Genomic DNA, 22,453 nt, shown 5'->3' on the forward strand with positions numbered 1-22,453 from the left:
GGCTAAGCCAGACAGTGGCTTTGTGGCCAAATTCAGACCAGCCATGCTCTTATTGAACACCGGAGCAGGCTAGGGGGGGCCAAATGGCCTGCTCCTGTTCCTAATTTGTATGTTCATATAGTTAAAGATCAATGAGTGCTGGCCTTGAATGAATGAATATCTATATTTTAAAAATCAGCGTAGAAGAGCTGCTGACATAAGGGACTAAGTCAGCATGAGTTGAACCATTTCAGGAGGCGAGGTTAGGTGGAGTGGATGGGGGAAGGGAAGGGAAGAATCTCTGTCGAAACTGCAAACTCCTAAGATGTGTAACAATATCCACCTCAGGTGAAAGCAACCTGAAGATTGCTGTTATATTGTTTCCATAAAAAATGCTAAAAGTACAAAAATTTGCAGCCTGTCGTATATTATCAAATAGATGCTGGGAATCAGTCAGGAATGACTGGCTAAGACTGGGATGGTACCATTGCCAAAGGTGTACTGGGAACCTCACTGGAGAGGTGTTTTTCTTGTTGCACTGGTTCTGAATAAGGGCGGAGCGATTAAGTAGGAAGTGAAACTGAGTTGTTGAAAGAACACACGCCTTTTTCCAATTCTTTGCATTGATCAAAGGACACAGTAACAACTCGGAGCTTCACAGATCTGGCTACACAATCAACAGGTAAGAGTCCTATCCAGGCAGCCAGGTGAAAAAGGGAAAGAGTTTAACCACTGTGCCTTTGAGAAGATCGTTTGCAGCCTGCAGCCTTTAAAAGCGTGTTGTTGAACAAGGAAAGCTCAAAGGCAGAGAATCGTTTGCATGTGATACCAACCAAATTAGTCACCAGAGACTTCCTGGAGCCTGCAGATTATTGTGATTTACTTCACTTACTATTTGTAGATAATTTCTAACCGAAACAGAGTTCCAATCAAAGTTAAACTTTGCTTTCCAATCTTGAGTGTAAGAAGCCAGTGGCCCCTTTCAGTACAGACTGGGGAATGGGAGCATACGGTTCTTTCTATTCATTGAAATTCCTTTGACTTCCTGGTCACAGGTGGAGTTACAAACTCGGGATTTTACAATGTGAACGGTGCAATGGTTCAAGAAGGCAGCTCAGCGCCACCTTCTCAAGGGCAGCTAGGGATGGGCAATAAATGCTGGCCAAAGCCAGAGACGCCCACACCCCATAAATGAATATAAAAAAGAACTTGGGATTTATGTAGCGCCTTATTGGTGTGTTCCAAAGTGTTTGCATCGAATTGCAGTGGCAAGTAGGCAGTCAATTTACACGCGGCAAGATCCCACAAGCTGATGGAATAAATATATCTGCCTACTTTAAAAATAATGGAATGTGGTAATACAATTGCCAAACCCAAATGAATGCAAAAAGTACAGGCAGGGTTTGTCTCCCAGGATAGCAAATTTATTATGAATTTAATTTTGTAATAATAAAACAGTCATAATTTTGGACTGAATATTCAAACACCTCTAGCAATGCATCCTTGATTTTTCGTTATTGTAATTTTTTGGTTACTAACAGAAAGGGATCTCCTTTTTGCTGGTCTCTTTGGGATGGAAATTCATTTAGGCCCATTTTCCAGGTCTGAAATATGTGTCCCAGCTGGGAGGCCCATGGGTAACCAAAAATTGGGCTTTAGTGCCTTTTTAATGTGGTGCGGGCACACTACTGGAACCTGTCTCACCTGCCCACTCGCCTCTGCAATTCGAAGTAATTCACAGTTATGGGACACACCAATTAGGCACTATGTAAATCCCAGATTCTTTTCTTATTCATTTACAGGATATGGGCGTCACTGGCTAGGCCAGCACTCATTGCCCGTCCCTAATTGTTGGATGGAGGTAACAGATCTAATGGAGCTAAAGGAGAGATGATGCAGCAACAGATTTTGAGTGTTTAAAGATAAAAGCAAAATACTGCAGATGCTGGAAATCTGAAACAAAAACAGAAAATGCTGGGAAAACTCAGCAGGTCTGACAGCGTCTGTGGAGAGAGAAAAACAGAGTTAACGTTTCGAGGCCGTATCAGACTCAAAAGGTTAACTCTGTTTTTCTTTCCACAGATGCTGTTAGACCTGCTGAGTTTTCCCAACATGTTCTGTTTTTATTTGGGTGTTTAAAGGCTTTTCCATCAGCCCATGATTTACACCGCTTGATGAGTTGCAATACTTTCAATTTCATATTTGAACTTTTCTCCTGTCTCTTTATTCGCTTCAAGGTAATTTGCCCAAAACCTACAGCCTCCACTCATCCTCTTGACTGAGGGAGTGGACTCATAATCCAAAATATGACAAAAATTGGCCATATTTTTAGCCCTGGATGAGCCACCATTCTGACAGCAGCTGAGGTACCATCAGTGGCAGCATCTGTAGAACATTTGGGTAAGATTTCCTGCCCCTCATGCACCCAGCTCCTGATTTTCAGTCATTCCTCTCAATGAATGGAGAATTATGGCGAGGGTCTGCGCTGAAGCTTAACATTCTTAACCGACACATTAGCAAGGACACCGTCATGGCTGCACCATCACCACAAGTTAAGGAGGAGTAGAATCACCATCTTTAGCGTAATATGGATGGGCAACAAATGAGTGTGTCAACTGCAGTCCACTTCCCCCACTCATTGAAGGGAGAATATATCTCTCTGATGGCCAGTTAAACCATTAGACAATAAATGTGTAAAATTATTATTTACACATATTTCTGTGTAAATATACAATCCATATTTATACCATCTAGAATCAAAAGTCAGTTCAGACTGAGAGTTAGTGCTTGCAAGGAGCAAGCACATCCTGCACTAATATATTAGATTGCCAAATCTGTGTTGGATATTGGTACCAGAGTCAGTCTGCAGTGGTATAAAATATTCATTTTTTTCTTTTCTAGAATGAAAGTATTCTTCACCCTCCTGCTCTTCATATTGACTTTGGCCATCTTGAAGCCTTCCACAGCTGCTAAAATAATGGTAATCCCACCAATCATGTTTGAAAGTCATTTGCAAATATTTAAAACGCTGGCAAAGGCATTACATGGGCAGGGGCATGAGGTGGTCATCGTGGTGTCAAGAGGGCGAGAAATTGAGGAATCTCCTTACTACAGGTTTCAGCAGTACTCTGGTATGTTCACCACCCAAACGGCTGATGACTTCCTGCAGGAGAAGATGAAGAATATCTTCTCAGGGAAGTTAACAGCGCTGGAACTCTTTGGCATTTTGGACCGTTACGCTGCCAACTGTGACCAGATGGTGGGCAATCGAGACCTAGAGGACCGGCTGAGGCAAGAAAAGTTTGATCTGCTGTTGGTTGACCCCAATGAAATGTGCGGCTACATATTTGCGGAAATCCTGGGTGTAAAACACGTTACCTTCTCCACTGGTCTGTGGTTCCCAGCAGAGCTCGGTGCTCCTTCCCCAGTTTCTTATGTTCCAGAGTTTAACTCCCTAATGACTGATCGGATGAATCTCTTGGAGCGTGCTTGGAACAGTTTGATTTACATTATCAGCAGAATAGGTACCAGGTGTGCCATCCTTCCAAAATATGATGCAATTCTGGAGAAACACAGTATGAAGCCCTCCAGGTCCATGTTGGAGCTTGTCCAGGGTTCCAGCATGTTTCTTCTCTGCACTGATGTAGCTCTGGAATTTCCCAGACCCAGTCTACCGAGCATTGTTTTTGTGGGTGGGATCCTCACAAGGCACGCAAACCCATTGCCAGAAGTAAGTTATACAATTCCACCTTTCACCAAAAGTATCCTACTAATGTTTCGAGACTGTGTGACTCCTCTTCAGAGCTTGAAACATTAACTCTGTCTTTCTCTCCACAGATGCTGTCAGACCTGCTGAGTTTTTCCAGCATTTTTTGTTTTTGTTTCAGAATTCCAGCATCAGCAGTATTTTGCTTTTATCTTAGTATCCTACTAATGATTGGTAATAGAAACTGTTTAATGCAATTGTCCAAGTGCTGAAGGGGTTAAACACCGTCAAGTAAACCCGTAAGGAATGCAAATGACATTCCACGTGTAGAAACGAGATTAGGGAAGGATTTTTTTAATATTCATTCACGGGATCCGGGCATCGCTGGCTAGGCCAGCATTTATTTATTGCCCATCCCTAATTGAAAACAATTAGTGGAAAAATGAACAGGAAATAAATAATAAATACTGCCAATGCTGGAAACACTCAGCAGGTCAGGCAGAATCTGCATAGGCAGAAATGGAGTTAATGTTTCAGATTGATGAATTTGTGTCAGAATTGGAAGATGATTCAGATTTAACTGTTTATAAGCAACTGCACAGCCAGGGAAAAGGTTGTGGGTGGGAGAACAAAGTGATGGGATAGAGGACAAGAGTGGTTAAATGGCAAAAGAAGTGATGGTGTAAGGTGAAAAGAAGATGGTGGGAGAAGTAAAGACACAAAAGATGCATCCAGATAAGGTGTAAATGGCCACAGGATGTCCGTGACAAAATGGGAGTGTTGGTTCAGATCTAAAGTTGTCGAACTCAACATTAAGGCTGTAAAATCAGCCATGAGGAAGGTACACTAGACCTTGAGGTGAGCCCAGGATTCTTTACTCTGGAGAAGAAGCTCTGATGAGATTTAATTATTGAAGATCCTCGAGGGAATAGGCACATTGAAGCTTGATGTGTTCACAAATGCCACAAACTTTAGCCAATTCCCCGAGCCCAGGTCACCTGGTTCGAAGGTAGAAACGTGAAGGTGTATAGGATGTTTAAAAAACAGTATTACAAGTGAAAGTAGACAAAAAAAAAGAGCAGGTGGTATTACAGGGGTTTGTATTGATGACACTCTTGTTTACTGGTTACACAAATGATCTGAATATGAAAAGTTACAACATTGGAGAGGCATGGCAATTTATGATGAGGATTGTGAAAGATTGCAGGGCAGGAGGGCATAGATAAGTAGAAATGAAAACAAAATACAGGCATGGCAGTATCTGTGGAGAGAGAGAAACAGAGTTAACATTTCAGGTTGATGACCTTTCTTCAGAACTGGGAAAGTTAGAGATGTACAGTAAATCCTCACTTAAAGTTGTGATTGTGTTCCTGAAAATCACAACTTTAAGTAAATCAAGGTTTTCCTTAGGAATCAATGTTAAAACTGGAGTTAGGTTCCTTCAGACATTTCTTGCCCCAGAAAAAACAATGTGAAGTTGAAATACTGTATTGTAGACGTGCAGTACTCTGCATTCCTGAGATAACTTGAAAAATAAATCACTAAATATAAATAAATACTGCATTGTTAGGGTGGGGGGTGGGGTGTGGTTGTAAGGACAAGCAAGCAGTGATAGGAGCAGATAATCAAAAGATGTCACAGATAAAGGAACAAAGAGGTGTTGAAGGTGGTGATATTATCTAAGAGAATGTGCTAATTAAGAATGGATGGCAGGACACTCAAGGTACAGCTCTAGTGGGGGTGGGGTGGAAAGGCTGACAGGGCATTACAGGTATAGATTTAAAAATAATGGAAATAGGTGGGAAAAGAAAAATCTATATAAATTATTGGAAAAAACAAAAGGGAGGGGGAAGAAACGAGAAGGGGGTGGGGATGGGGGGAGGGGGAGTTTAAGATCTAAAGTTGTTGAATTCAATATTCAGTCCGGAAGGCTGTAAAGTGCCTAGTCAGAAGATGAGGTGCTGTTCTTCCAGTTTGCGTTGGGCTTCACTAGAACATTGCAGCAAGCCAAGGACAGACATGTGGGCAAGAGAGCAGGGTGGAATATTAACCTTGTCAGTCTTTCCACCCCACTCCCACTAGAGCTGTACCTTGAGTGTCCTGCCATCCATTCTTAATTAGCACATTCTCTTAGATAATATCACCACCTTCAACACCTCTTTGTTCCTTTTGTCTGTGACATCTTTTGATTATCTGCTCCTATCACTGCTTGCTTGTCCCTACAACCACCTCCCCCACCACATTCTCTTCATCCCGCCGCCCCCCCACCACCTTAAACCAGCTTATATTTCACCCCTCTCCTAACTATACTCAGTTCTGCTGAAGGGTCATGAGGACTCGAAACGTCAACTCTTTTCTTCTCCGCCGATGCTGCCAGCCCTGCTGAGTTTTTCCAGGTAATTCTGTTCTTGTTTTGGATTTCCAGCATCCGCAGTAGTTTTTTTGTTTTTATAAGAGGGAAAACATACTTGACCTCATCCTCACCAACCTGCCTACTGCAGATGCATCTGTCCATGACAGTATCAGTAGGAGTGACCAATTGTAGAGACGAAATCCTGCCTTCATGTTGAGGATGCCCTCCATCGTGTTGTGTGGCGCTAAATGAAACAGATTTTGAACAGATCTAGCAACTCAAGGCTGGGCATCCATGAGGCACTGTGGGCCATCAGCAACAACAGAATTGTACTCGAACACAATCTGTAACCTCATGACCCATCATATCCCCCACTCTGCCATTACCATCAAGCCAGGGGATCAACCCTGGTTCAATGAAGAGTGCAGGAGGGCATGCTAGGAGCAGCACCAGGCATACCTAAAAATAAGGTGTCCACTCATGTGCCAAACAGCATTAGCAGCAAGTGGTAGGCAGAGCTAAGCGATCCCACAAGCAACAGATCAGATCTAAGCTCTGCAGTACTGCCACATCCAGTTGTGAATGGTGGTGGACAATTAAACAACTGAGTGGAGGAGGAGGCTCCACAAATATCCCCATCCTCAATGATGGAGGAGCCCAGCATATCAGTGCAAAAGATAAGGCTGAAGCATTTGGAACAATCTTCAGCCAGATGTGCCGAGTGGATGTTCCACCTCGGCTTCCTCTGGAGGTCCCCAGCATCACAGATGCCAGTCTTTAGCCAATTTGATTCACTCCATGTGATATCAAGAAACTGCTGAAGACACTGGATAATGCAAAGGCTATGGGCCCTGACCATATTCTGGCAATACTACTAAAGACATGTGCTCCAGAACTTGCTACGCCCCTAACCAAGCTGTTCCAATACAGCTACAACACTGGTATCTAGCCAGCTATGTGGAAAATTGCCCAGGTTTGTCCTGTACACAAAAAGCAGGACAAATCCAACCCGGCCAATTACTGCCCCATCAGTCTACTCTCAATCATCAGTAAAGTAATGGAAGGGGTCATCAACAGCGCTTTCAAGCGGCACTTGCTTAGCAAAAATCTGCCCACTGATGCCCAGTTTGGGTTCCGCCAGGGCCACTCAGCTCCTGACCTCATTACAGCCTTGGTTCAAACATGGACAAAAGAGCTGAGCTCCCAAGGTGAGGTGAGAGTGACTGCCCTTGACATCAAGGCCGCATTTGACTGAGTGTGGCATCAAGGAGCCCTAGCAAAACTGGAGTCAATGGGAATCAGGGGGAAACTCTCTACTGGTTGGAGTCATACCTAGCACAAAGGAAGGTGGTTGTGGTTGTTGGAGGTCAGTCATCTCTGCTCCAGGATATCACCGCAGGAGTTCCTCAGGGTAATGTCCTCGGCCCAACCATATTCAGCTGCTTTATCAATGACCTTCCTTCCATCATAAGTGGGGATGTTCGCTGATGATTGTACAATGTTCAGCACCATTCGCGACTCCTCAGATACTGAAGCAGTCCATGTCCAAATGCAGCAAGACCTGGACGATAGCCAGGGTTGGGCTGACAAGTGGCAAGTAACATTCGTGCCACACAAGTGCCAAGCAATGACCATCTGCAACAAAAGAGAATCCAACCATCGCCCCTTGATGTTCAATGACATTAGCATTACTGAATCCCCCACTATCAACATCCTGGGGGTTGCCATTAACCAGAAATTGAACTGGACCAGCTATATAAATACTGTGGCTACAAGAGCAGGTCAAAGGCTTGGAATCCTGTGACGAGTAACTCACCTCTTGACTCCCCAAAGCCTGTCCACCATCTACAAAGGCACAAGTCAGGAATGTGATGGATTATTCCCCACTTGCCTGGATGAGTGCAGCTCCCACAGCATTCAAGAAGCTCGACACCATCCAGATCAATACAGCCCACTTAATTGGCACCACATCCACAAACATTCACTCCCTCCACCACTGATACATTGTGGCAGCAGTGTGTACCATCTACAAGATACACTGCAGGAGTTCACCAAGGCTCCTTCGACAACACTTTCCAAACCCACAATCATTACCATCTAGAAGGACAAGGGCAGCAGAAAGATGGGAACACCACCACCTGGAAGTTCCCATCTAAGTCACTCACCATCCTGATTTGGAAATATATCGCCATTCTTTCACTGTCGCTGGGTCAAAATCCTGGAACTCGCTCCCTAACAGCACTGTGGGTGTACCTACACCACATGGACTGCAGCGGTTCAAGAAGGCAGCTCACCACCACCTTCTCAAGGGCAACTAGGGATGGGCAATAAATGCTGGCCCAACCAGCGAAACCCACATCCCATGAATGAATTTTTAAAAAATTTAGTGGCACAAGTTTGTCAGTGCAAGTAGCAGCTGAAGTCTCAGGGCTTCAGTGTGAGTTTAGAGCAGGAATGGGAACCAGGAGAAGCAGAGCAGTTGAAGAATTTTGTGGTGTTGACAATGGACTTGGAGAGTTTAAAAGTGAAAAGGTGGGGTGAAAACAGGAAACAGAGTGGGAGAAGAAGGACTTCAGAGCCAAGGGCAGGAGTGGAAGCTCTGAGGAAAAGGTCATGTGCTCATGCGGGTCACAGAACAGGAAGGGATGGATATATTGTCACTACTTTGTATTGCTTTAAAACTATTAATAATGTTAAGTGAGTCAAAGTTAAATGGAGACTTTTACTGTAATAGGTTTTGAGCACAGGGCAGAACAAGGATAAAAGGAAGGACTGATTGGGCGGAAAACAGGAGAGATTGAAAGGCAGAAGGTGCAGTCTTCCAGGGCCAAAGCAAATGCTGATCGGGCAAGAAGAGAAACGAAAGTAGTGCCGAGAGCGGGTGGGCTACTGTCTGAGAGCGAAAATAGGCAAAAAACTGAAACATGCAAAGAAAAGGAAAGAAAATGGGGGGGGGGGACAGAATTTATGGTTTAAAATCGTTGCACTCGATGTTGAATCCGGAAGGCTGTAAAGTGCTTAACTGAAAGATGAGGTACTGATTCTCAAGCTTATGTTGAGATTCACTGGAATAATACAGCAGGTTAAGGGCAGAGATATTAGTCTCCGAGCAAGGCGAAGAGTTAAAATGACAGCCACTGAAAGCTCAGGGTCATGTTTGCGACTGACGGTCTCTTCGATGTAGAGTAGACTACACTGTGAGCAGTGAATGCAGTTTACTAGACTGAAAGAAGTATAAGTAAATTGCTGCTTCACCTGATGATAAGAGAGGAGGTAAAAAGGCAGGCGTTATATCTCATGCATTTGCCTGGGAAGGGGACAAGGTGTTGGGGATGATTGAGGAGTGGACCAGGATGTCGCAGAAGGAACTGCCCCCTTTCGAATGCTGACAGGGGAGGGGAAGGTGTGTTTAGTGGTGGCATCATGCTGCAGGTGGTGGAAATGGCAGAAAATGCCCGGTTGAATACCAAAGTCGTTGAGGTGGAAGGTGAGGACAAAGGGAACCTTATCGTGGTTCTGAGAGGTAGAGGGAAGGAAGCAGTGGGAGCAGAAGTATGGGAAATATGGCAGACACAGTTGAGGGCCCCGTCAACCACATCAGTGTTTCTGAGATGTCTTTTCCCCTCAACCGTGGTTGACAGGTGATTTTAAAAATAGAATCGTTGGTCCTGCATCGGTACAGAGAATACAAAAGCAAATAAACAATGCTGAGCAAGGCTTCAGTCCACTGGTTATAATGGGTGCAGTTCATAGACCACGAAAATAACAAGATATAGTATAGATTCACTAAGTGACTTCAGAGGTTTGGGCCTTCTTGTCTGGAATTGATGGGGTGACCTGATAGAGGCTTTGAAGATTATGGTTAGAATGAGGTAATTAGCGATGGGTTGTTTCCAGTGGCTAGTGAAATGGTATTGAGAGAGCACTGAATGAACTGAAGTAGAAGTTAGAAAAAAAAACTTCAGAATAGAAAATGGAATTCTCTGCCATGATCCATTGTTGAAGTAGAGTCCATAAACTCTTTTAAAAAGGAATGGGATGACCCTTAGCCTATCATTCCAGTTGGTCAGATAATTGTTTTCTCCTGTGGTGCCACTGGTTTTTTTGGCTAGTGAACATAAAGTTTGGACAGGGGTTTCCCTGGATTGTATCAGTATTGGTATGAGGTCTGCCACACAAATAAGTTTGGGAAACCGTTGCTGCAAGGTTTTAATTGATTGATTAATTGGCTACAATTAACACTGGTCTTTCACACATGGAGCATAATGATCGTTATCTTGTTTGGGTCTAACTTTAATATTCACTAATGCTTCCAACCTCTTTACAATTCTTTGATTTTCATGAGTTCACCTAACTTTAATGATCAAGAACACATTCCTGCCTGATCGTCCATAAACCTGTGGTCATCTGAAATCTTGTTGCCCTTGCTCTTACTTGCATATTCATCCATTAACCCTCTGTTTGCTGACCTACGCTGGCTCCGAGCAGCACTTTGACTTAAAATTCTCAAAATTGTTTATAAATCACTTCATGACCTCACCCCTTTTCTATCTCTGTAATCTGCTTCAACCCCTCAATGCTTTGAGGTATCTGTGCTCATCTAACCCTCACCTCTTGAGCACCCTGATCTTAAAATTCAATCAGTGGTGGCCATGCTTTCAGTTACCTTGGCGCTAAGCTCCGGAATTCCTTCTCTAAACCTCTCCACCTCTCTACCTGGCTTTCCTGCTTTATGACACTGCTTAAAACCTACCTCTCTGACCAGGCTTTTAGTCATCTGACCTAATATCCTATTTGCTTTATAATGCTCCTGTGAAGTAATTTGGGATGCTTTATTATGTTAAGGGCACTATATAAATACAAGTTGTTGTAAGAGCTCTTATTTTCCTTGTGATTCTTTGGGTTAACACGCTTAAAAAATATTTTTGTCGACTGTTTATACATATATAGCAGTTGCCATGCCAACCAGCCAACACACTGGTACTGTTTACCTAGCACAGAGCTGTGGCAGTGTGTGGAGCCAATTGCTTCTGTCACCTAGGCAAGCAGTGCAGTCACAGTAATGTATTCAAGGGGGCTGTTGTATGGATTCAAGTGGTTAAAAAGTGCATGCAGAAGAGGAGGACAAACTAGAAAATGGGTTAATTTTTTCCCCCTCCCCCCAGCACTTAGCATGAATCAGAGACCTGCTCACTTGTATCAGTTAAGTGACTCACTGAGATAAACAGCAATTGCAGCAAAGGACAGCTTTGTCAAGTTAATACTTGTGCAGTTTCAAGGTGGCACCTGGGTCAGAGCCAGAGAGATGAGTGGCAATTTACAATATATAACCGGGATAGATTGAAGCAGCCTTCACACTTGTACTGATAGTTAGACCAAAACCACAGTTAAAATTGATTCTACAACAATTTTAAATTGAAGATGTCATGGGATTTGCAAATAAAATACAGGACAATATGATTTTAATTTCTCCTTTTACTGTTTGCAAGCTTGCCTTCATATATAAAATTACCACTCTCCATGGTATACTCAGCGTTTAAACAAAAATTCCTGGGGGAACAGGGCTATCAGATCACTCTTTTAATAAAGCTGTGGTACGTTACAGGGGTGGGGGCAATGAAATACAGCTTGGTTGATTGAATGCTTTGCTTTACTCACTTGGATTTAGATGTTGAGAGTCATTTTGGATTATCTAAAATAAATCAATGGAAGCCGTGTGGTTCTTGGTGGCTGCTGGTGGGGAGGGATTGTTGAAGTACAAATGGGATCAAGCTGAGTGCGTGGATTAGGAAGAAGTACTGTTATTCCCTCCTAGCCCTGGGAGATAGTCACAGCCTATTGATTGCAGCAGTATTATGACTAGAGAGGGCATTCGACTCCTGGGTTAAATCTGCGGCTATTTTCAGCGTCTCTCCCCCACCTCCAATGTGCTCCTGCCCTGCTAAAAATTTAAGTAATTGCTTCCAAGTCGCACCCGGTACAGACAACACCGAGCGAGAGCAGGTAGTTTGAAATAAGCAGAGATGGATGGATAGCATTGAGAGTGGATAATTAGATGGTGATGTGATGTTGAAGGTGTAAAATGGAAAATCTTCTGTACACACCATCCTGATGTCAGAGCAAGGCTCAAAGAGTCTGTACCCCAGGGTGTTGCAATTAACATCTGTGTCTCTGAGCAGATATAAAGTTAGTATCTGTGGTTGAAACTTATACAGCGTGAGGCTGAATTAATACACCTGGGTAAATAATGTTATGTAATCCACATTTTAAGAAAAGGAAATGGAATTTTGATGCTTTATTTGAGATACCAGTGGGGAGCAGCTCCTGGTTGGTGAGCAGCAGTAGTTATACTGCTAGCTCTGCGCACCTCTCCATTTTGTGGGATAGAGTACTGTACATATGGCCCTGAATGCTTCTCTTCAGAGTCGTCCTAACCAGCAGAATAACGCCACTGAAATGGTTATTTTGAGCTGTGTTTAGTGGGCAGGTTAGCACAACAGAGGGTCTCTGCAAAATTCAGCACAATGCAGAAAAACTGTTCACAGCCATGGGTTCCAAACATACCAGCTCCCAAAACACTAGTCAGGTGGACAGTCACAATATAAATAGTGACACTTCCTGGAACATTTAGTGCCTTAATGGAATGGGCTGGCGAGGGTGTTTTGTGTGTGCGCATGGGGAGTAAGTTGTATGGAGTGGGGGCTGCTTTGGGTAGGGAGTGGTGTGCAGGGCATGATGGGTAATGATGTGTCTGGGGGAGTGGAATGCCCAGAATTCGAAATGGGGTCCAGACTGTATTTCAGCTTCTCTAGTGGAAAGTCTGATATCATCAAATCAAATTGAAACTGTATTTCAAATTGATTACGCAGTGATTTAGTTACAGGGACTGCCTACCAGGGTTGTAAACAGAGGTTGCTAGAGCTGGAGGGAACATGATTTCAGTTTATCCTCTACTTCCAACTGTAGTCAGCGATCTGAAGCTACCCCTCGAGGTCATCTTGTATCAGTTTGGTCTCCGCTATGGGCTGAAATAATGGTAAGTTTGACAGGTCTGCAGCAAGCAAATTACTTACCTTGTTCCAGGCCTGTCAATTCCAGTACGAGAGCAGAGAAAAGTCTGTGGTGCCCCACTGGATGGAACAGGCTCCCAGAGAAGCTAGTGGATCTGGGGAAAATTGACACCATTAAAGGGGAGCTTGACCCACAATCTGCCCAGAGGGTCAAGACACATTGACAGCATTTTCTTTCAGTCAATTAGGGGATAGAATTTAAGGAATAATGTTGGGTGTAGACCTGCCTGCCTGCTGTCCGAGCAATGATTATTTGGGAGGCATAAAATATGGGCAGCAGTGTCTGTGCACAGAAACTCACCAGATGTCTTATTAGCAGCTTGTGACTCCGAAGTACCTGGGGTGCCCGCTTAATAATGCCGCTGGTGCCCTGGAATGGGCCAGTTGGGGCCAGGCGGCTGTTTGTAGGGCCCTGCTTTCTGAACATGGTGTAAGCTGGGTGGAACACGCTTTGTACAAACTCCAGGTTTTTTTCAGCTAGTGACCCTTAAGAAGGAGGGTGCAGGATAAAAGGCAAGAGCATTTTTAAAACACTTGCATCAGTGTGGAAGCAGGAAGAGTACGAGTGCTTCATCTGGCTCCACAGTAACACTGCAGCTGCCAGGATAGGCTCACCATCCCCCTTCATGCCCACCCGATTCATCTTCCTCCATCCTATCGGTTAACCCAGTATTTGAGCCATCGCAGTTCACACATTTTGTGTAGATGAGACCCCAGTTTTCAGTGAGCAGCAGGCCAGGTAGATGCTCCAGGTATACTGCCACTTTGTCAGTTTCTGGTACTAGACCAATTTCTCCCTTTTAGTGGTCCTTGAAGTAGAATTGTCAAAGAAAAGAATGACAGACTTGCATTTATATAGCGCTTTTCACGATCAGTGGATGTGTCAAAATGCTGTACAGCTAAAGGAGCATTTTGAAGTGTAGTCACTATAGTAATGCAGGAAAAGCAGCAACCAATCTGTGCACAGCAAGCTCCCGTGCACAGTATTGTCAATTACGACTAGATCATTCTTCCTTTGTGATGTTGATTGAGGGATAAATATTGGCTAGGTCGTGGGGGAAGAACTCCCCTGCTCCTTTTCAAAATAGTGCCGTGGAATCTTTTACAGCCACCTGAGCAGGCAGGTGGTGCTCTAGTTTAACGTCTCATCTGAAAGACGGCACCTCTGTGCAGTGCCCCCTCTGTGCAGTGCCCCCTCAGTGCTGCGCACGAGTGATTTTTGTGCTCAAGATCTAGGGTGGGGCTTGGACAGGAACTTGTGACTCAGCGGTGAGAGTGAGCCATGGTTGACATCATGCTTACCTTTTAAAGGGAAGCCCACAACCTATGGAACGTGTGGATTGTAGACTGCTTGGCCTCTGATGTCACCCTTTTAATTTGCTGTTTTGTTTCAAGGGCCTGACTACTTGGGTTGAAGATGCACCTGAAGGATTTGTGGTGGTTTCATTTGGTGCTGGAGTTAAATATCTTTCAGATAATTTAACAGAAAAACTAGCAACTGCCTTTGCTCGGTTACCACACAAAGTCCTCTGGAGGTAGGTATATATAGAGCTTTGTTAAACTGTTAAGAGTGCAAAACTGCAAAGAATATATTTTTAAAATGTTGTCTGCAGAAGTATGATTGTTCATGAGAAACTTCGAATGACCAAGTGGAAAAGTAGTGCTGGACACTGGTGTACCAGCATGGCTTGCAACACCTCCCTTGCAGACTTTACTACTGAAAAGGACAAAAGCAGCAATTTAATGGAAACATCATCACCAAGTTCTCCTCCCAGTCACACGCCATACCTACTTGGATATATATTGCTGGGCTGTTATCCTGAAATTCCCTACCAAACACCATTACCATAAGGTCTGCAGCAGTCCCAAGCAGAAGGCCCAGCACCATCACCTCACACCAGTAAAATGCCACCTTGCCATAATGACCCAAGTGTAGAGAACCAATAAACAGCACGTGGCAACAAGCCAGTCTTGGATGCTAAACTGGGAGGTATTCTCCATAGCCGGGGGGGAAAAAATCATCCACCGTCTGTTTTACACTTCCAAGTGGGTAGCTCACAGTAGATCAGTGGCAAACTTGGGAAGGAAACTAAAGACCAACTTTATGCTGAAGAACCCTTTCACTCTCAGCATAGGAACAGGAGCAGCCATCGAGTCCCTCAGGCCTGCTCCAAATCCAGTTAGACCACGGCTGATTGGTACCTCAACACCATTTGATCCACATTCCTTGATACTCTACCTACAATTGTCCCAGCATCCCAAACTTTGTGGGGGGTGGGTGGGTGCAGTGGGGGAAACACAAGATAATCCCAGAGTCCTACTACACTGTGTGGAAAAAGTGCTTCCTGATTTCCCCCTTCAATCCCTGGCTCTAATTTTTAGGGTACGTCCCATCATTCCTGATTTCCCTAATGGAGGAAATACTTTGCGTAACTACCCTGAACATTTACAACATCTCAATCAGATCATCCTTCAATCTTCTACACCTGAGGGAATCAAGCCAAGTTTATGAAACCTGTTCTCATAATTTAAGTGAATGTGAGGCTGTACCCATCCCTACATATCTTTCCTGGACAGCTCTACAGCAAGCTGATTTTTTTTCCCCCTTTCATTCTTTGATGGGATATGGGTATCGCTGGCAGGGTCAGCATTTGTTGCCCATCCCTAATGACCCTTGCACTGAGTAGTTTGCTAGGCCGTTTTAGAGGGCATTTAAGAGTCAACCACGTTGCTGTGGGTCTGGACTCACATGTAGGCCAGACCAGGTAAGGACGACAGACTTCCTTTCCTAAAGGACATTAGTGAACTAGGTGGGTTTTTACAACAATCGGTGATGGTCGTTGTGGTCACCATTACTGAGACTAGCCTTATATTCCAGATTTATATATATTGAATTTAAATTCCACCAGCTGCCTCATGGAATTTGAACCCCTATCTCCAGAGCATTAGCCTGGGCCTCTGGATTACTAGCCCAGTGACATTAACACTATGCCAAAGCTGATTCAAAGCAGTGTCACAGGCCACCTGCCCATCTTCTCAAAAGGAGTAGTGCAATGGACTACATCTTCTCTTTCAAATAACTGAGCACATAGATTGGTACTTTTACTGAAAAAAAACCAAATTACCAGAAAGTGAAGTACAACAACGGTGACTGCATGAGATCAAACACAATCTTTTCAATCCCTAGGTTTTTTGGAAAAAAGCCAAGATCCTTGGGAAACAATACAAAGCTGATGGAGTGGATACCGCAGAATGACTTGTTGGGTATGTGTCAGCAATATTACAGAACTAGGTTTAAAAAAAAATCCAAATGATGAAGGAAGGAGTGAAGGAAATCTAAAATATAATTTTGATAAAACTGGGTCAAAAACGATTATGGATGAATTGTACAGCAGTTCAGTGAAACCTGAAAATTACAGACATCTGAGAGTCTGGCATCAGCTCTCTTTTTTTTTGCAGGTGCTCTTATTTTTAAAATGGTTATGGTGTGTAATGTAGAAATTGTCCCTATAATCTTGTAGGGCCTACTGACATTATCAGAACCCAGTCAGCTGCCACATGTTAAGAACTTACGTTTGAAAGCAGATATAACAAACCTGATGTGCCAAGTACAGTTCCTGTAGAGTGGAACTATTCCTGATGACACACACACAAAAGTACTATGAGGGATTGGGTACATGCACGAATTCTAGGTCCACGTGGCGTCGTATGGTATGTGCATCTTTTGTTTGTATGTTGTCAACGCTTTTGGAAATCGGGGCGGTGACTATAGGAGTGATTCAAACTCGAGTAGAAACTCCAGTATGCACTGAGCTAGCTGCTAGAGGGGAGCTTTTCCCTCAACAGGGTATTTCACTACAATACTGATTTTTATTAACTTGGTTTATTTGTTTTAGGTCATCAAAATGTGAAGGTATTTTTGAGCCATGGGGGCCTGAATGGCATCTATGAGTCCATCTATCACGGTGTCCCAGTGGTAGGGATTCCATTCTTTGGAGACCATTATGACATCATGACGAGAATACATGCGAAAGGAATGGGGATTTTTCTATCCTGGAGCACGATGACTAAAGAGGATATTTATCAAGCCATTGTCACAGTGGCCAAAGATCCAAGGTAACAACCGGATATTATAGAATAGCACAGCACAGAAGGCAGGTCATTCAGCCCAGTTATCCCCTATTCTCCATATCCATGCAGTTTACTTTCCGACAACTCTATCAAATTCCTTTTTTAAGGCTGATTCTGTATCCACCATACTATTAGGCAGTGCATTCCAATGAATGAGGCTTTCCAAATCTTTTGTGTTCTGTTTTAGAATCATTCTGTCATGAACAATCTCCCTTTATCTGCTCTTTTAATCTCCATTATAGCCACTTTCTTAATAAATTAATGAAAGCTTGACCATATCTTAGAAAACCCACTGAAATCAATGTAGGATCACTATTTGTATTATAGCACAAGTAGTTTATACAAATAATGTGTTTATATAATCACCTTTAAAGCAATAAAATGTCCAAGGTGCTTCACAAATGCATTTAAAAGCAAAATTTGACACCATGTCACTGAGATATAGGGCAATGACCACAAGCTTGGTTAAAGAGGTAGATTGTAGGGGGTATCTTCAAGGAGGTCAGAGAGGTAGAGAGGTGAAGAGGTTTAAGGAAGGGATTTCTTGGGCTTTGGGCCAATGCAATAAGCCTGCCACTGGTGGTCCAATTAAAATCAGGAATGCTCAAGGGGCCAGATTTAGAGGAGTGGAGATATGAGGGCTATGGATTGGAGGGGCTTCCAGAGGCAGGAAGGGCTGAGGCCACAGTGTGATTTGTAAATGAGGATAAGTGTTTTAGAAAAGCAACGCATTGCATAAGTGGGAGCTAATGTAGGCCAGTGAGTACAAGGGTGATGGGTGATGGTGAACTTTGAGAATTGGAACACAGGCGGCAGAATTTTAGATGATCTCAAGTATGGAGGGTAGAACTTTGGAGGTCAGTCAGAAGTGTTCTCGAATAGTCTAGTCTAGAGGTAATGAAGGCATAAGTGAGGGTTTCAGTGGCCAAATTGGAATGTTACCAAGATAAAAGCAAACAAAAACAAAAATATCTGGAAAAACTCAGCAGGTCTGGCAGCATCTGCGGAGAGGAACACAGTTAACGTTTCGAGTCCGCATGACTCTTCATCAGTTCTGAGTTCTGTTGAAGAGTCATGCGGACTCGAAACGTTAACTGTGTTCCTCTCCACAAATGCTGCCAGACCTGCTGAGTTTTTCCAGATATTTTTGTTTTTGTTTTGGAACGTTACCATTTGTTTGGAAGAAATGGTTGACTGAATTGAGTTTGCTCTGATTACCAGGTACAAGAAGCAGGCTATGTATTTATCCAAATTGCATCAGGACCAGCCTCTTCACCCAGTGAACCGCACAATCTACTGGCTGGACTATGTTCTGCGGCACAATGGAGCGGCACATCTGCGCCCTACCCTGTACGACATGTCCTTCTGTCAGTATTACATGCTTGATGTGGTAGCTGTGTTTATTGTGTTTGTAATATTACTTTGTTATTGTTTTTTGAAAATGGTGAGGAAACTGAAAGGAAGTGTTTTGCCAAAAGTTAAAAGCAGCCACACTCAGAACGGCTTTCAAAACAGAAAGATTGTATCAGAGAGCAAAAAGTGGAAATAAATCATTTCACCATTCTCATCAGATTACAATGGGAAACATATCTAACTGGGTTTCTTACACTTGAAACTAAGTTGCAGAAGTATTTTGATAGCCTAAAGCTAATGTGAGATTTTAAGCCATGTATGTTATTTCTACTGAATTTTTTATAATAAAGATCTATCTTTATAAATTGGTGTGGAATTTGTATGTAGTTTAGAATAAAATGATAAGACATTAGCCAAACAAATTGGCATCTTTTTGAAATTCCAGCTGTGAATTCCTCATTTAACTTTGCCTTGTCTAAAGCTTTGTTACTGCCCTATGATGCCAACAAGGCCCATCCATCCCTTAGTTACCATGAGATGGTAGTGGTCATTTTTCTCTTAGGCTAGCAAAAATACTGCTCCCATGTCAGAGGGCATTGAGTTACACACAGGCCCAATGAAGTGGCTAGATCCCTAAAGGACATTCATGAACTAGTTTTACAACAGTCTACCAGTTTTCTTGGTTATTTGTCTAGTATCACCTCCACAACTGACCCATTATTGAACTCAGTTTCTATGGTAGAATCTAAACTCCCAATGTTCGGGTTTCTAAATCAGGATCATAATCATTCCATTAAGACATTAATTTCCTAGTTTTGCCTCCTGTAAACTATGCCTCTACAGTCTTAACCAGTCTACTTTAGCTTATGTAGGTCCTGTGCATAAATTAGCGTTCTCTGCACTGTTTTGACTAGCACTTTGTCTTGTCTGGTCTACACGTTGACTAAGCTCAGTATTCTGCCTTCCCTTCAGGAGAGGGTCATGGAAGAGGGCAAAAAACATGCTCCAGTACAAGTACCACTTAATCCGCACTGCTGTTTTCTACAAGGGTTTTTTGAGGGGTAGTTTGGAGGAGGGGAAGATCCAAGTGACGGAATTCTCTGAGGTTGTGTCAATCTTTGCAGCACCCTGCAGGGTAGGAGTCTTATTAATAATGGAAAGGTGTCACTATTTGCAGGGGCTCCCCCACACAAAGTCTGAAAATCACTTTTACAGGCTATTCTATTTCTCATGTGTATTCCATTCCCTAATCAGGACATAATGTGCTGATTAAGCAAGATTTGATTGAAGTGAAACTTCACTATACATGCCAAAGAAAACCACTTTACCAAGCAGAATGATTATTTCACAGCACAAAGTTGGTTAGTTTTGCTCCCTTTGAATCTGCAACTGGTCCATTCAGACAAGTGGAGAGAACAAGCTTTATATTTGACAGAACCTATTAAGTGGTATTTATTACTAAATGTTTTGTTTTCTTGCCACTGCGTGTGCTTGGAAATAGCAAAGTCATTATTTAAATCACACTGCATGGCAGTGTTGCCATCTGAGGGACACATGGAGAGCTGCTCAAAAATAGAAAACATTATGATTGCTGATAACACAGTGGCAAATTCAGGAATGTCTGACACTGGAAAAAAATGATCCATTTTTTTTACCCAGCGTATTTAATAGGACAAGTGCAATGGTCAAACAGAATTTATTATCCCCACAGCTGGTGCCGTGGTTTACAGTGATGGACTAGTAATTCAGAAACCTGGGCTATTAACCTAGTGAACCTGTGTTCCAATTCCACCATGGCAGCCCGAGAAATTAAATTCAGTTTCAAAATCTGGAAATCAGCAATGGTTGATTGTTGTTTTAAAAAAAACTCGTTCAATGATTTAGAGAAGCAAATTTGCCACCCGTACCTGGTCTGGCCTTAATGGAGCTCACCAACATGACTGCTTCTTAACTGCCTGCGGAAGTGACCAAGCAAGTTGCTCACCACGCTGACTGCAGCAATGGACAGAGAAGGTCCTCCGCCACCAGCTGCTAACATACCAATTCTGACGGCGTAACTTTAGACCGAATGAACATGATAGCCTTCAGCACGTGCGATTTTTTTTTGCAAAAAAAGGGCATGCTTATATAGAATTAAGAAAGGATTACTTATTAAATTTAGATTAATTCTGCCTCCTTGTGAGAAACTGCAACTTAGGGGAAAAGAAGCATTCGACAGGTAACGATTTAAAACTGAACAATTTATATGGAAGGAAACCAGACAGTGGCTGCTGCATATTGAAATTCAAATATTATCTGCTACATTTGTAAGATGCAGGTATCTTCTGCCTGTTTTTTTTTCCATCACTGCAAAAAGGCATCCTAGAGTTAGCACTATTCTCTTTCTGGGCAATACATGCGTGGGCATTAGGCTTGCATGATACTGGGGATTTGGCTTTAATGCTTTAATGTCCTCCACTGCTGTCTAGGCACTCTCTGTCTGGGATGAAGAATTATCACTTTCAGTCAGGGCTCGAAGAAGCTGCTGGTGGCTGTAGTGTCATAATTTAGAAATAAACACACATGCTAGAAACAAAATCTTGTCAGGTGTTTATGGCACAGCAGATGGTAAATGCAGAGCTGCTCAAATCCCAGAGGGAAATTTGAAACAACTGCCACAACTGTTTTGCAATTTGTATTTTGATTTCGAGATGTGTGCTTTGAATTCAGTAGTAAGAAGTCTACCGAGACTTGCCGGTTTCTATAAAACTAAATTAAACATTTATTAATGAAAGAAATAATTTTAAGCATATACATAGGTCTACAAATTACTACTATGGTAACTCCTAGCTCCCCTAATTAATCTAACTCCCAGTTACACCTCCATTAAGGCAATAGTAAAAACAAAATAGGTTTTAACAGATCCAGGCAAAGCACAACATACCTAGACAAGGGTATTCACAATGAATTCTTAGTTTTGGTTCCTACAGGCAGCAGCTTGGTACATAGAGGCTGGAGGCATTTCACACTTGTTAGATCTTAGAATGCCTTCTTTCCTTACATATAACCTCATCTTCTCCCTTTTTAATGTAAATCTCACCATTTCAATGTGTCTTTGGGCTTTACCTTTCTAACAATAAAAATAATTCATAGTACCAATTTTATCAGTACACTTTGGGAAAAATAAACACACTGTTTGGCTTCTTCTGGTTAAGTGTAACATTTCACCCTCATTGAAATTCACAACTACTCTGGTTTATCTCAAACTGCAAATTTTCCTTTTAGAACTCACATTCTAAAACTTCAGCCATGTTTACTTATTTAGCATTTCAAGCCTAGCTTCTCTGCTACATCAAGACCTTCAGACCAGCTGTCTTTAATTCAGTTAAGTCCCCCAGGCGCACACACCGTCCAGGCCCCAGTATTCCTGCTTTACAATAAATCCCAATAACCATATAAAAATTATTTTCATGACACTCTCCTCCTTATTGAAAAATAAACCATAAAGACAGCCTCATTTTCTTAACCCATCTTACATTATTTCCTGTACTTATTACACTACTACATTCCCTGGTGCATACATTAACATAATATATACACAAGTCCTTTGTATCAACAGAAATCATTCCAGTCCAGGTATTAAATGTCCAAATTTTCTCGTCCAGCCGCATGTATAATCTGTAGATTAAATGTTGCAGTAATAAACTCCATCTGAATAGCCTTGCACTTTTGTCTCAAAATTTGCCCAGAAACTTTAAAGGATTGTGGGCTGTATAATCAATTCTTTCTGACAAATTGCTTGCCATGTAAATCTCAAAATGCTGCAATTCTAACTCCAGACCCAAAATCTCTTTTTCGATTTTTAAATATCTTCTCTGCTAT

The 22,453-nt window shown here is 42.7% G+C and overlaps 1 protein-coding gene across 1 annotated transcript; it reads left to right on the plus strand.

The window, feature by feature from the left end:
* Positions 1 to 526: 526 nt before the first annotated feature.
* LOC144668695 (2-hydroxyacylsphingosine 1-beta-galactosyltransferase-like) lies at positions 527 to 18,957 on the plus strand. Its single transcript, XM_078531022.1, has 6 exons — positions 527 to 661; positions 2,881 to 3,709; positions 14,504 to 14,643; positions 16,296 to 16,372; positions 17,005 to 17,224; positions 18,461 to 18,957. Exons 2-6 carry the CDS (start codon positions 2,882 to 2,884, stop codon positions 18,786 to 18,788), a joined length of 1,593 nt encoding a protein of 530 aa, XP_078387148.1. The 5' UTR covers positions 527 to 661; position 2,881; the 3' UTR covers positions 18,789 to 18,957.
* The last annotated feature ends 3,496 nt before the right edge of the window (positions 18,958 to 22,453 follow it).

This window comes from Cetorhinus maximus, chromosome 27 (assembly GCF_964194155.1).
Source record: "Cetorhinus maximus chromosome 27, sCetMax3.hap1.1, whole genome shotgun sequence".
Classification (NCBI taxonomy): Eukaryota; Metazoa; Chordata; class Chondrichthyes; order Lamniformes; family Cetorhinidae; genus Cetorhinus; species Cetorhinus maximus.